Source organism: Carassius carassius, chromosome 6 (assembly GCF_963082965.1).
Source record: "Carassius carassius chromosome 6, fCarCar2.1, whole genome shotgun sequence".
Lineage (NCBI taxonomy): Eukaryota > Metazoa > Chordata > Actinopteri > Cypriniformes > Cyprinidae > Carassius > Carassius carassius.
In genome coordinates, this window is record NC_081760.1 from 16,308,126 (window position 1) to 16,323,308 (window position 15,183).

At 43.3% G+C, this 15,183-nt stretch overlaps 1 protein-coding gene and 1 long non-coding RNA gene across 2 annotated transcripts in view; both read left to right on the forward strand.

Annotated features, from left to right (window-relative positions):
* The window catches only part of LOC132142418 (uncharacterized), a 1,026,371-nt gene that overhangs the window by 594,292 nt on the left and 416,896 nt on the right, over positions 1-15,183 (forward strand). The gene's annotated exons all lie outside the window — the stretch shown is intronic.
* Positions 1-15,183, forward strand: part of gart (phosphoribosylglycinamide formyltransferase) — a 45,932-nt gene that overhangs the window by 6,713 nt on the left and 24,036 nt on the right. The window contains exons 5-9 of the mRNA XM_059552270.1: positions 567-678; positions 1,422-1,490; positions 1,569-1,694; positions 5,016-5,103; positions 7,892-7,977. Coding sequence (XP_059408253.1) covers positions 567-678; positions 1,422-1,490; positions 1,569-1,694; positions 5,016-5,103; positions 7,892-7,977 — 481 coding nt within the window. The remainder of the gene's footprint in view (positions 1-566; positions 679-1,421; positions 1,491-1,568; positions 1,695-5,015; positions 5,104-7,891; positions 7,978-15,183) is intronic.

Consider the following 15,183-nt stretch of genomic DNA (forward strand, 5'->3'; position numbering starts at 1 on the left):
ATGAAGCACCCTCAGATCATCACTGATCCTCCACCAAATGTAACAGTGCGTGCGAGACACTGTGGCTTGTAGGCCTCTCCAGGTCTTTGTCTAACCATTAGATGACCAGTTGTTGGATAAAGCTAAAAAATGGAATCATCAGAGAAGGCGACCTTACTCCAGTCTTCTTCGATGGAAGCAACCTGATGTTCATTGTGTCCCTCTGCCAGTATAGGCAGAATTTAACCATTCTTTTTCCTCACTCAAAACATTCCTCTTTTGCCATGGTCAATAGTTAATATTCGATTCCAATTACTTTTGAGTTTTTCATACTTTTCCTCATTAAATAAGATTCAGTTGAGGTGATCACCTAATCAGTCCTTCATTAAGCAAAATGAGGATTGCCTGTGTTGGAATTCAACAAAAGACTGGAATAGAATGGCCGCCATACATGTAGAGATGCTGATTTAAGAGAAATGTGGAGTTTAACTGTGGCAGCAAATAAATGCGGCTTATAATAAATGTACATTTTAAGATGCATCTTAAAATCAGGTTTGCTGGTGTATCATTTTATTTAATTTTTTCAGTGCTGAGTTTCCCGCTCTGGTGGTGAAGGCCAGTGGTCTGGCTGCTGGGAAGGGTGTTGTAGTCGCTCGGGATAAAGATGAGGCCTGTAAAGCCGTTCTGGATATCATGAAGGTCAGTCGCTACGGCTTCAGCATCTCACTAATGGTTATATTTTTTCACAGCGGTTCTATTTGTTTGTCTTTGAAAGAATGAAATGTGTCTTTGAATGTTTCACTGTTAACAAAGTAGCTCACTTACTCAAGCGCTCCAAACACAGCTCACTGAGGACACATGCTGGTCAAAAGTAAATACGATTTCACTCAAATCTTGCATTAGAAATTGCTGCTGTGTGAATCTTTAAATATACAGTTTGCAATTAATGTGCAATAACGTACACCTTTTGATAATGTAAATGTATAAATAAGATTTATATTTAACATAAATTATAAAATAAGTATGGTAATTCTACAATTATTCTAATAAAATATTTATGTAGTCATTCAAAAGCTGTTATTAAAGTGTCTTTGCTAACCAAGGCTGCATTTATTTGAAGAAATGAATGTCAAAATACTATTACATTTTAATATAGGTGTTCTCTCTGTGAATTTATTGTGAAATTTAATTTATTCCTGCGATCAAAGCTGAATTTTCAGCATCATCTCTTCAGTCTTCAGTATCGCATGATCCTTTAGAAGTTCTAATATTTTGATTTGCTGCTCAGGAAACATTTCTGATTGTTGAAAACAGATGTACTGCTTCATATTTTTTGTGGAATCTGTGAAATTTTTATTTTTAATAGAAAGTTAGAGTAGAACACATACATTTCTTTCCTGTCACACTTTTATTCAGCAGGCATCTTTTTCTTAATGTTTCAGGATAAGGCGTTTGGTTCTGCTGGTGAGACTGTGGTGGTTGAGGAGCAACTGGAAGGAGAGGAAGTCTCTGTAAGTACTTCCGGGTGTTATTGAGCATCCAGGGTAGTCATATCATCCTAAGCCTCTCGTCTGTTCGTCTGTTTTTAGTGTCTGTGCTTCAGTGATGGCATCACAGTGTCACCGATGCCACCGGCACAAGATCACAAACGTCTGCTGGATGGAGACCAGGGTCCAAACACGGGCGGGATGGGCGCGTACTGCCCCACACCACAGGTCAACAGATCCCATACATCTCATGGATAATTACAAGATATTCTTCAGAGAATACCATAGTACTGGCTATGGTATTTTGGTACCACTTAATGAACATTTTACTGTTTTAGTTGAAAAAACTCTCATCAGATACACACAGAAACTCAAAAGTTCTCAACAACAACATATCATAATAAATGTTTGGTTAAATTGTGACCGAAATATATTACATAATATAAATAAATTATACTAATCAGTTTTATAATAAATTTTATTATACTGTAGATAAAATATATGCTTCTCAACTAGTCACAGTAGTAAAAATAGTAGTAGTAAAACTATATATCAACTTAATTTTTAAATATTTCTAAATTTTACATTTGTGTTTTTATTGTAAAATTCTTAATGTAAATCTGTTCATAAATTGTTTATTGTTGTTGTTGTTATTATTAATAATAATAATATTAAAAGTAATAAAAAATAAAAAAATCTTAAAATATTTAACCTTATTTTTTAAACTTAATTGTTACACTTTTTTATATCACAATGTTAATTTTAACAGTAAGCCTCTGTTGTGTAGCACTTTGCTTGGCAGAAAAAAAGAGGAATTGTTACATTTTCATTTGATTAAATTGATCGTGTTTATGCCTTCACTGTTTCTGATGATACATTTTTATTAAATAAAAAATATATATAAGGGGTGTCCCGACTAAGGATTTTCATAGTCGATTCGGAATTTTCGATTCTTGCTGATAATCGACTAATAGTCGAATCATATGTTTGTGGGCGGGGCAAAATACATTGAGTCAAGTCAGACATTTGACATAATTACTGATGTTAACTAGGGCTGCAACTAATGATTATTTTGATAATCGATTAATCTGTCGATTATTTTTACGATTAATCGGTTTATGTACTTATATTTTAGTTTTTTCCATTTTTCCCCCAAGTAAATTATTAATAAATGGTCTTTATCCTTCAGCATAGATTTTTAAGAGATTTTAACCATTTTGCACTGTCATATCTCATCAAAAATATACCTGGAGTTGTTTTATTGTGTTAGTAATCCTTTGTCGAACTCTTCTGCAATCAGAACACTGACCCATACTCTAGCAAATTTTACAAGGAGATTTCAAATAATGTTTTCACCATGGCAGTCCTTAGAGCTCCTGAAGTAGTTTAACATCCCGAACAAAGCTTAAGGAATCTTTCAGAACATATTTTCACGAAGAATAAGGATAAAACAGAATAAAATTGCAGTGCATTGTATTTTATTATTTACTGGGAAACTGCTTTATAGCTTTTGCTGTGAAATTGTAAACAATCCTTCGAATAAAGTGCCAATGGCATGAAACCTGAATGGAACTCACAATTTAAAGTAAAATCCATCAGAAGGTTGTCCAGAAAAAAAAAAATTGGACACACACAAAAAACCTGCTGTGTGAAAAAGAGCAGTGAATACTTAGAAAAAAAAGTGCATTTCAAATATCTTTAAATATTTACCTCTCTCATTCAGTCATAATTAGGCTGCACGACTGAATTTTGAACTGGTAAACGACAAACTGATCACAGAACATGTTTGTAAAGCTTTAAATGTTAACTGTTAAAAAGCAATGTTCTCAGCTTTTACGACTAAACATTTGCAAACAACATTGTACTGGAGAATCTGCACAAATGAAAGTCTTAGGGGCCGTTCACAAATCGCGCCTAAAAACGCGTGTTTCTGAAAAGTTGAAATGTTTTTAACTCGATGCGGTGCAATGTTGGAAATAACGAACTTGAGCGTGCAAAAGACGCGATATGTGAACGTCCCCTTAAACAGTTCAGTAGTGCAGAGTTTACAGGTTACTCTTCTTTTTTTTAAAGGCTCAAAGTAAAGTACTCCCACATCACGCTGAATGCTGCAGAGACGCTGTTCGGGAAGCACGTGACATAAAACGAGGCCAGCTATTGGCTATTCGCTACTTCTCCTGCTGTACTGACTGAGTAAAACCTCCGGTGGCTCATTACTGCCACACTTTGGTCACCGCAGATTTGAAATATGCACGAAATGAGCCGCTTACGGCAAATAAAAGTTATTTAGCAACAAATCGATGACTAAATTAGTTGACAACTATTTTAATAATCGAGTTTAATCGATTAAATCGATTCGTTGTTTCAGCTCTAATGTTAACACAAACAGGGAAAATGTGTAACAAATGCCTCGCAGATACAAACAGGGTAAATAATATTTTGATGTTTTGATTAAAAGATAGTTAACACTAAATGTCAGCGAAACCCTAACAATTGGGTTTAAGCCCCTAATGTTTTGTCAAAAGCCCCGAATCCTTTTAGTTTTTTAAAAATAACTTCAACTTTCAGTTCCTCAGTCTTTCAGACTGGAGCGGCAAAAAATGAAACGAAAGCTCTATTATTGTGCGTGGTGGCAGACGGTAATGCATCGCGCATCACCCAGCTTATTTGCCAACTGCCAATAAAAACTAACAAAGAAGAGGATAAATCATCATCTTTGTCGTTGTCATCAGGGGCTGGCGGGATTTTTTATTTCACCAGCGTCATAGGGAGCTCACTGGAAAATCGGCTGAAATTAACATTATGGATATAACAAACAGCCTGAAAAATAGTGCATTTAGCTGATGTAAATGGGAAAAGAATCTCCCCGGGGGAGTATGCCCCTGGACCCCTCTAGGTTTGGGCTAAGCCCCGAATGTTTGGCTCTGCCCCTGCATCTTATATCAGGTAAATAATATATCCACGATATATATACACCGGCTGAAATGTACCCTACCTGTTCGAAAAAATCCAGTCTCTGCCTGTGTCAGTTTGAGTCTTGGTAAAGTTTTATTTATTTATTTATTTTTTTTTTTCATAACAGCACGCGAATATTCAACTGTGAGATTGGTAGTCGCATCAGGCTCCTCGAATCGAAGCATCGAATCGTCGACCATGTGGGGTCACCCCTAATATATCAATTATATGTATATGTGTGTGTATATATATATATATGTATGTATGAGAGAGAGAAAGAGAGAATAAAACTGATTCATGGGGCCCTAAATATTTAATGTTTGTTAAACTTTTAAATAAATTTTATTAAATGTAATAAATGTTTCATTATTTAAACTAATTTGACATGCTTTTTTATGTCTAAATTACATTTAATTTGGGAAGAAATTAAACCGATTTCATAGGGCCCTATATTTTGAATGTATAGTTGAGCTAATTTAACCAATAAAATGAAATGCAGAAAAATTCAAAAAAAATAAAAGTAAAAAGAATTCGGTAAGAAATAAAACCAATTTCACAGGGCTTCATAAAGTGTGAATGAATCTGTGTGTGAAGGTGCCAGAGGAAGTGCTGCAGGAGATAAAGAGGTCTGTTCTGCAGAAGACTGTGGATGGCATGAGAGAGGAGGGAACACCATACGTGGGTGAGTTTGACAAACCGACACTACTAGCACCATTAACCTCAGTTTAATCCTATAAAGCCTGAAGTATCATATTTGATAGGCCTCTAAATGATCAACATGATCTGTCTTTGCTGTTGCACATAGTCTGCTACATGCCTTCTGTCATCTGACTGGTAGCTTTAGAATTTTTTTTTCTTACAAACATCCACTTTTCACATCCACAATCTTGTTGGAGTTGTAAGGGGTAATGGTAAAATAAAACACTGATCGAGGGCTGCTTTTAAATGAACATTTATTTATTCCTGATCAGGCGAATGTACACACTCACACATACACACACACACACACACACACAAAATCATCTGTCTCGTGATTTTTTTTTATTTTAAAACGTATTTGAAAAAAAAAAGTTAATATTTGCTTCATTTATGATTTATTTCATCCACCCGCAACGCACCCGCAAGTAATCAGAATGCATTTTTTTATTACCTGAAACTTACTGAAAATGCAGATTTATACTCTGCCAGCAGGTGGTGCTTTAAAGTCGGAGAACATCTCTGTTACGTATATAACCACGGTTCCCTGAATAGCGAACGAGATGCTGCGGTGACGTCACCGTATGGGAACACCTCTCGGTGTGACGAATGTCTGAAGCCCTATACCATCCCGCCAATCCTATTGGCCAAATAGCGCTTGGCACCGGCCCACGCATGCGTACGCATCGTATACCTGGGTGCCGCGCGCTATTTCGCTCAGATTTCATGAACTGAAGAAGAACGCTATCAAGGTATGGAATGGCCGGGACCGCAGCATCTCGTTCCCTATTCAGGGAACCGTGGTTACATACGTAACCGAGATGTTCCCTTTCATAGGTCACTTCGATGCTGCGGTGACGTCACCATATGGGAACCCTATGCCATAACGCCTGACGTACCTGATAGCTGGGATCCAAGGAAGCATCTGCTCAAGCGGAGAGAACCCGGGAGCCAGGAGCCGTCCTCACATCCAGACTGTAAAACTTGATAAAAGTGCTCGGTGAGGACCATACTGCCGCAGCACAGATATCATCCATAGAAGATCCACTGAGAAAAGCCTATGAAGAAGCCACTGCTCTCGTGGACTGAGCTCTAACTCCTAAGGGCGAAGTGAGTCCGCGCGCCTTATAGGCTAAAGATATTGCCTCCACCAGCCAATGGGACATGCGTTGATTTGTGACAGCATGTCCTCTATTCTTGTGTCCGAAACAGACAGACAAACAGCTGGTCAGACTCACGCCATGGGGCTGTTCGATCAACATAAGTCTTCAGCGCTCTGACAGAGCAAAGACTCAGATCTCCTGACCCCGCCTCTGCAGGGGGTAAAGCCTCCAAGACCACTTGTTGAAAGTGAAAAGGATTAGAAGCGACCTTAGGGACATAATTAGGCCTCGGTCACAGCAATACTTTCACAGAGCCTGGTGCAAAATCCATGCACGAGGGCGAAACAGAAAGAGCCTGTAAATCCCCAACTCTCTTGAGGGAGGATAAAGTCACAAGAAGAACTGTCTTTAAAGTCAGGATTTTATCCGGTATAGTTTCCAAGGGTTCAAACGGATGCCCTGATAAACCTTGCAACACAATGGATAAATCCCATGAAGGAAATCGCACAGGGCGGAAAGGCCTCAGCCGTCGCGCACCCTGTATAAAACGAGAGTCCAGCGGATGACAGCCCACTGAAGCACCATCTATATATACGTGGTTAGCTGAAATGGCTGCCACGTAAACTTTCAGAGTGGCTGGTGTTACTCCATCAAAGAAACGGTCTTGAAGGATCTCCAGTACTGAAGCCACTGGGCAGTAAACTGGATCCATATTACGAATTCCACACCAGGCCGTAAACAGTTTTCATTTGAAAGCATATAAGCGTCTCGTAGAAGCTGCTCTAGAATTCATTATAGTCTCGGTAGTTTCAACAGAAAGACCGGGACATATTAACTCACTCTGCTCAGAGGCCACGCCCACAGCTTCCATAGATCTGGCCTTGGGTGCCAAATCATTCCCTGTGCTTGCGATAGTAAATCCTGTCTGAGGGGAATCTCCCATAGAGAGCCCGCTAACAGACTGACCAGGTCCGCAAACCACGACTGTGTGTGGGCCACCACGGAGCCACCAGCAGAAGCTGCTCCACTCTGTCAGCCGTATCCTGGATAACACCGCTGGAATTAGACGAATCGTGGGAAAAGCATACAAGCTGTGACACCCATTGTGAAATGCCAGGCAAGCGTTCCCACGCGGCCAGAAATAACATTGGCGGTTTCAAGATTTCCGCCTTCTGCAATGTTTTCAAACGCGTTAAAATGTCTGGGCACGAAAGGCACGCGGCGTCCGTAAGCAGGGGAAGTGTATGCGTCAAAGTCGTTGCGTCTCGTTGTGTATAATCCTGAAGCATGTCCACGGCAGGAATTAATCACAATAAGATGAACATCGGGCTCTGCCGCTAGCGAAAAAGCGGCGGACAAACACATGTATGTCCATGTCATTTTACACACACAAACACATGTATGTCATCAGTTTCTGTAATTGAATAGAAAGAGCATCTTCAGGATTTCTTTCACAGAAAAGAGAGAATTGTGTGTGTTTGGAACAGCACGAGTGAGTGATGTGTGAATTTTGTCAGTTATTTGTCTTTTAAAAGGACATGAGAACTCAAAGAGAGATAATTTTTATTAAAACTGAGCCAGAAATTATTATATAGTTTATATATATTATTATTATATAGATATTAGAATGTTATTATTATCAGTCAATCATTTCTCATCTTCCTTTCTCAGGTGTTTTATACGCAGGAGTAATGTTGACTAAACAGGGACCGAAAGTCCTGGAGTTCAACTGCCGCTTTGGTGACCCAGAGTGTCAGGTGAGATCATGTCTAACGCTTTTTCTCTGAGTTCTGTGTAAATCATCAGTTTGATTTGCTAATGTCTGTTTTTGACATGTTGATCCTTGAGGGAAATTCACACAAGAAACATGATCAGTAAATAATACACGACTGCAGGTTTAATGACATGCTGTGCAAGGAAACAACTTGAATAAAGGGATTCGATCAGTCATTTACTCTCTCCGTTTACACACACACACACAGACACAGACACACACACACACACACACATATATATATACATACACACAAATACACTGGGTATAGAAAATCATTTTAACCGAGTTGGAAAAAGGATCCCCACTCCTAAAAATGACTTGTAAACTCAGTCAGGTGGAGCTAATGAGTTTTCTCAATGGCACACAAAGCCATTAGACTTTCAACTGTGATCAGCTGTGGTCATTTTGATTTGTTCAGCATACATTTATACATTATACATTTACGTTTAGCAGATGCTTTTATCCAAAGTGACTTACAGTGCATTCAGGCTATATGTAATGATAAAAGTTCGTATGGCAGAGAAGGAAGGAGACCAGAGTCGGCGTACTGAGGCTCGTGGGAACTTTATTATACTGATCAAAAGAACGGAAAACAAAGTCGCGCCACATGCGCATAAATCATAACATTGATACTTTCAGGCTCTCGCTTTCTGTCGGTCGCTTCCTCCCACGAGTCCTCAGGTCTCTCTTTTGTCTCTGGTTCCCAGCTGGCTTAAATACTGCTTCCCCACGCCAATCACTGCAATGAGAAGCAGGTGTCACTTGTCTCTCACTTAACTCACTTACCACCGCTGATCTCCTCACTCTCTCTCCCGTCGCAGACCTCGCTAAACCACACCTCCCCTGCCACATACCCCCACCGCCCGACTCAGGCCGGGGAGCCATCCCATCCCATCCTATAATATCCCGCCAGCCCCAGGAACTGCCTCACCTCCTTTTTGGTCTTGGGTCTGGGGCAAGTCGCAATTGCTGCCGTCTTGTCAATTTGGGGACGCACTTGCCCGTGACCCAAGTGGAAGCCCAGATACCTTACCTCCACCCGCCCAACCGCGCACTTCTTCGGGTTGGCCGTTAGCCCCGCCCGTCTCAGCGCCTCAAGGACAGCCCTCACATGCTCCATATGCCGCCGCCAGTCGCCACTATAAATGATAATATCATCCAGGTAGGCGGCGGCATAAGCAGCATGCGGGCGCAGCACTCGATCCATGAGACGCTGGAACGTAGCGGGGGCCCCGAACAAGCCGAACGGAAGTGTCACAAATTGGTGTAAACCAAACGGCATGGTGAAGGCTGTTTTTTCTCTAGACATGGGAGATAAGGGGATCTGCCAATATCCTTTTGTCAAGTCCAATGTCGAATAAAAGCGAGCCGTACCTAACCGATCGAGCAACTCGTCAATCCGTGGCATTGGATAAGCATCAAATTTTGACACTGCGTTCACCCTGCGATAGTCCACACAAAATCGCACCGAGCCGTCCGTTTTAGGGACCAAAACAATCGGGCTCGCCCAATCACTGTGGGACTCCTCGATTACTCCTAACCCCAGCATCGCCTCTAATTCTGTCTGAACCACTTTTTTCTTGTGTTCAGGTAGTCTATATGGCCGGCTGCGAACCACCACGCCCGGCTCTGTCTCAATATGGTGCTGAATCAGATTAGTACGACCAGGTAGAGGCGAAAACACGTCTGCAAATTCGGACTGTAACTGTCCAATGTCAGTGAGCTGCGAGGGCGAGAGGTGATCCCCTCCCGGGGCCAGGGCGAGGGATTTTTCTTTAATGATCGCCTCTGGCCCGAGATCCTCCTCTCCGCTCACTGCCGTCGCTAGCAACACTGACTCCTCTTCGCTCCATTTTTTAAGGAGGTTGAGGTGGTAAATTTGCCTGGAGTCGCCTCTGTCTGTTCGTACTACGAGATCGCCTATTCGCTGTGTGACCTCAAAGGGTCCTTGCCACTTTGATAATAATTTGGAGCTGGAGGTTGGCAGTAATACGAGCACTTTATCTCCTGGTGCAAATTCTCGGAGCTTAGTTCCCCTGTTATACAGCTGGCTTTGTCTGCCCTGGGCCTGAAGCAAATTCTCCATTGAGAGCCGCCCCAGTGTATGGAGTTTTGCTCTCAGGTCCATGACATACTGAATTTCATTTTTGCTATCCGAATGTCCGTCCTCCCAAGTTTCTTTCAGGACGTCCAGCACCCCGCGGGGCTGGCGTCCGTAAAGAAGCTCGAAGGGGGAAAACCCTGTGGAGGCTTGATGGACCTCGCGCACAGCGAATAAGAGGGGCTCTAGCCATCTATCCCAATTTTTCGCGTCTTCTTGTACGAATTTACGAATCATTGTTTTCAAAGTGCGATTAAATCGTTCGACCAGTCCGTCTGTTTGTGGGTGATAGACGCTGGTCCGTACCGCTTTAATGCCCAATAATTCGTATAATTCACGTAACGTGCGTGACATAAACGCGGTGCCTTGGTCCGTGAGAATCTCTTTTGGGATTCCCACGCGGGAGATTAAACGAAACAGGGCGTCCGCCACACTCTTCGCCGAGATATTGCGGAGCGCCACTGCTTCGGGATATCGTGTTGCATAGTCCACTATGACTAACGCAAAACGATGTCCCCGTGCGGATCGTTCTAATGGCCCGATGAGGTCCATACCAATTCGTTCGAAGGGGACCTGCACTAGAGGTAGAGGGCGCAACGGCGCTTTTGGGGTGGCCGGTGGGTTCACCAACTGACATTCCCGACACGACGCGCACCATCTGCAGACGTTCTCGTGAATGCCCGGCCAAAAAAATCGGGTCATTAGACTTAGCGATTAGATTTAGCGTGGCTGTCATACCTAAATGCCCCGCCATTGGATTGCAATGTGCCGCCTGGAAAAGCATTTCCCGACGGCTCTTAGGTACTAATAATTGGGCCGTATCTTCCTTTGTCTGAGCGTCATGGGTCACTCGATACAACCAGTCCTTAATAACGGCAAAATACGGATAAGAGAGCGCGCGGTCAGGATGGAGGACCTGCCCATCGATGGAACGGACCTGCTCGAATGCATGTTTAAGGGTCTCATCCTGGGACTGCTCCAGGGGAAAGTCATCGCGACTGGAAAGGTTTAGCCTCGCCAACTCGCTCGGTTCCCCTGAAGCTTCCCCCCTGGCTCCGGGTACAGATTCTCCCACCTGAGCGCACGCCCCGCCAACCGGGCCTCTCTTTTTCCCAGAGGCATCCACTGTTAAACATCCCAATAATTGTTCAAAAGCTGGCCAATTGGTACCCAAGATTAGTGGATGCCGGAGGCGCGGACTAACGGCCACCTCCACATAATGCTTTTGTCCCCTAAATTTGATGCCTATGGTTTTTATGGGGTATTCCACTATATCCCCGTGCACACACCTCACCTTAACCACACGGCCCGTATCCAATGCCCCGGATTGTATCAGGCTTTGATGGATGGAGGTCTGGTTACAACCTGAATCCACCAAAGCCTGATAGGTACCCCCCTTAATACTCACGGGTATTTGGTACAACCCGGCTTGATCGGGGCCAGCCTGCGGGTCGTCCGGGATCCGGACCCACGTCCCCACCTCCATAACCGGGCACCGGTCCACGAAATGGCCCGGATCCCCGCAACGCCAGCAGGCCGGCCCAGGCCTCCCCGCCACCCTAGTGGTTGGAAGTGGGTCAGGTGATTGACGTGGGGAAGCAGCTGGTAGCTCAGCCAGTCCCTCCCCGTGCGGCGGCCCCATTCCCCTGGCCGGACCCCGTGACATGGCGGCCGGCTCCGTCCCTGCTCTCCAACGGGGTGCGGCCCTCGGTGGCCCCGTGTACCGAGACCTGGGTAAAGGGACAGGCTTTGGAGAAAGAGGAGAGAGAGAGGGGGGGGGGGGGAGAGAGAGAGAGAGAGACAGATGGAAGGGGTTTGCCGACCCCGGAACACGCCGCCAGCTGATCCTCCGCCAGTTGGATGGCCAGATCCAGCGACGCCGGCCGGTGGCACTGGACCCACTGAGCAGTCCTCTTCGGGACGTGAGATGAACTGCTCCAGCACCACGGTGTTGATAATGGTCTCGGCGTCGCTTCCTCCGGCCAACAGCCATTTGCGGCAGGAGTCCCGGAGCTGCTGGGCTAAGACAAAGGGCCGGCCCGCTTCGGTCAGTTCTAGCGACCGGAAGCGTTGACGGTGCTGCTCGGGGCTGAGGCCGACCCTTTGGAGCACTGCTCTTTTTAAGTCTGCATATACCAGGAGGTTCTGGACGGGCAGTTGTTGAGCAGCCTTCTGGGCCTCCCCTGACAGCAGCGGAATTATCCGGACCGGCCAGCTGTCCTCCGGCCACCCACACGCCTCGGCCGTCCTCTCAAATAAATTGAGGAATGCTTCCGGATCATCTGTTGGCCCCATCTTCGTAAGAGGCATGTGGGCAGCAGGGCTGGAACTGGGGGAGGCCGACCTCGTCCGAACCTCCCGGTCCAGAATGCTCCGGAACAGCTCGCGGTCCTCCCACTGGACCTGCATCATTGCCTGAAACCGATGTTCGTGGTCGGCTCGCAGCTCCAGCAGGGCTTGATGTTATTCCTGATGCAGGCCCGCGAGCGATGTAATGAGCTCCGCAAACGGCGTTGCCGATGATCCTGACGGGGTTGGCATGGCGGCGTCGTTCTCCTTCCTTCCCGGGTTTCGGCACCAGTGTAATGATAAAAGTTCGTATGGCAGAGAAGGAAGGAGACCAGAGTCGGCGTACTGAGGCTCGTGGGAACTTTATTATACTGATCAAAAGAACGGAAAACAAAGTCGCGCATAAATCATAACATTGATACTTTCATACTTTGAAATCATACATTGATACTCTCGCTTTCTGTCGGTCGCTTCCTCCCACGAGTCCTCAGGTCTCTCTTTTGTCTCTGGTTCCCAGCTGGCTTAAATACTGCTTCCCCACGCCAATCACTGCAATGAGAAGCAGGTGTCACTTGTCTCTCACTTAACTCACTTACCACCGCTGATCTCCTCACTCTCTCTCCCGTCGCAGACCTCGCTAAACCACACCTCCCCTGCCACACTATACATTTTTTATCCTCATGAAAAGAGCTGGGAGCACTTCAATCCTTGGTAGTTCAACTCAAGCAAACAATCAGCCATGGGTGGCAAGGAACTTTCAAAAGATCTCTAGGATAAAGTTGTGGACAGGTAAAATTTCAAAGGCTTTACAATGCATAGAGGCACAATGAAGTCTATTATTAAGATATGGAAGGTATTTGGTACAACACAGACCCTAATTGGATCAGGACGTCATTTCAAACTGGAGGAAAACTAGTAAGAGAGGCTACCAGGAGGCCTATAGCAACTTTGAAGCAGTTGCAGGAATTTATGACAAAGAGTGGTCATTGTTTACCTTCCAAAATTACAATGACCAAAAGCACACAGCAAAACTCAGCACACAGTGTTTGAAGAAGAAAAAGGTTGAATGTTCTTGCATGCAAGTAGGGGTAACTGCAGCATGGAGCGATGGGCGTGCCAAAAGGTAGGCGTGCCGAAAGGTTTCTCATTGGTGGAAAGAAATGTAGGGGGCGTGGCAAAAGGTTAACTGGCTGTTCCGCCTAAAGGCCAGCCATACTCTTAATCGCTATTGGCCTATAGATTAATAGAAAGCGATAAATTAAACACCTAATCATATAAAACCAATTGAAATTCATCCAATGTAAAAACAGCGTTAATGATGTAAAGAATATTATTTTAAATTACTTTCGAAAGTACCTTCAAAACGGCTTACTGACGTAATCATCACCGCAATTGTTAGGTCTTAGTTTATCAATAATCAAAAACAGATTACAATTATTTTTGAGAATACAAACATCTCTTAACACGGTTAGTCGCACTTGCTGTTCTTAAGTTAAAGTCATTTAAAGTCAGCTGTTTTTGTTAACATTAGTGAACTAACAAGAACAAACTACGTACAGCTGTATTTTTATTAACTAACAAAGTTTAATAAATACTGTATCAAATGTATTTCTCATAGTTAATGTTAGTTAATACATCAGTCAACAAATGAAACTTTATTGTAAAGTGTTACACTAGAAAACTAGGTTTTGCCTGATAGAGAAAAATAAACATGACAAAACCATTAAATTATCAAATTTAAAAATTAGCCAGAAGAGTTAAGTAACCTTGTTTTAAGTGACATTAACCAATTAAGCAAACAGACACAGCTTTATCCACTAAAACATTTATTTAGCTTTGTTTCAGTCACCAATTCAAGTAAAAGGATAGATAGATAGATAGATAAATAAACCACTCATTCATTAATTCATTCATTCATCCTGTAGTAGCAGTCCATAGAACAGAATCCAGCAAACTCTTTGTCTGAATAGAAAGCTGTGAAGATGCCCTTCTTTCCAAGACCACAGTATCTACAGCATCACACATCTGCTGAGCTCCAGCTCCACTCTGTGTGTCCTCCTCACATCTGGACTGACAGACTTTCAGTCAACAATACCTACACAAGAGAAAAACAAATGTTGAGAGATTCAAAAAAGAAGTAACCAATAAGTAGAATAAAATATCAAATAAAAAAAGAAGCTCAAGTGTCCGAGAGTGCAAGTCTGCAGCCAGACCCTTCTCCATTATATTATAATACAACTGTACTGCTGACTCTTCACTGAGTACCAAAAGTACATATGAGTGGTCATATGCTTCTAAAATGGTTTTTTGTCTAATCGTCTTCAGATTGTGAATTGATCATAGTACAGTTGCAATAGAGGTGGTAATAATTATTATACTTGCAGGATGTATTCTGTACTCTATTGTACAAAAAGGACGCAGATATAAACTATCATCTCTGAAGGATTCGCCGTCGATGCGGTCATCGTTTTGTCTCACTGTACATATGTCTGTCAACAACTAATTACTAAAGCTGCAAGATATAACGCAAAGGAAAAATTATGATCGCATTGTAACAAACTTATCTTAATATACATATTTGTGGTACATAAAGTATAGATAAACGTATAAATGATGAATAATTACCTCACGTCTTATTGCCGCCACCTTGTCTAAGGAAATTACCTAAATGTATATTTACTGCTGATAGGCCAGCACAGTAAAACTCCTTTCACCAATGAGAAACCTTTTGCCACGCCCCTACCTTTTGGCACACCCCTACCTTTCGGCGCGCCCATTGCTCCAGGCTGCAGCTAC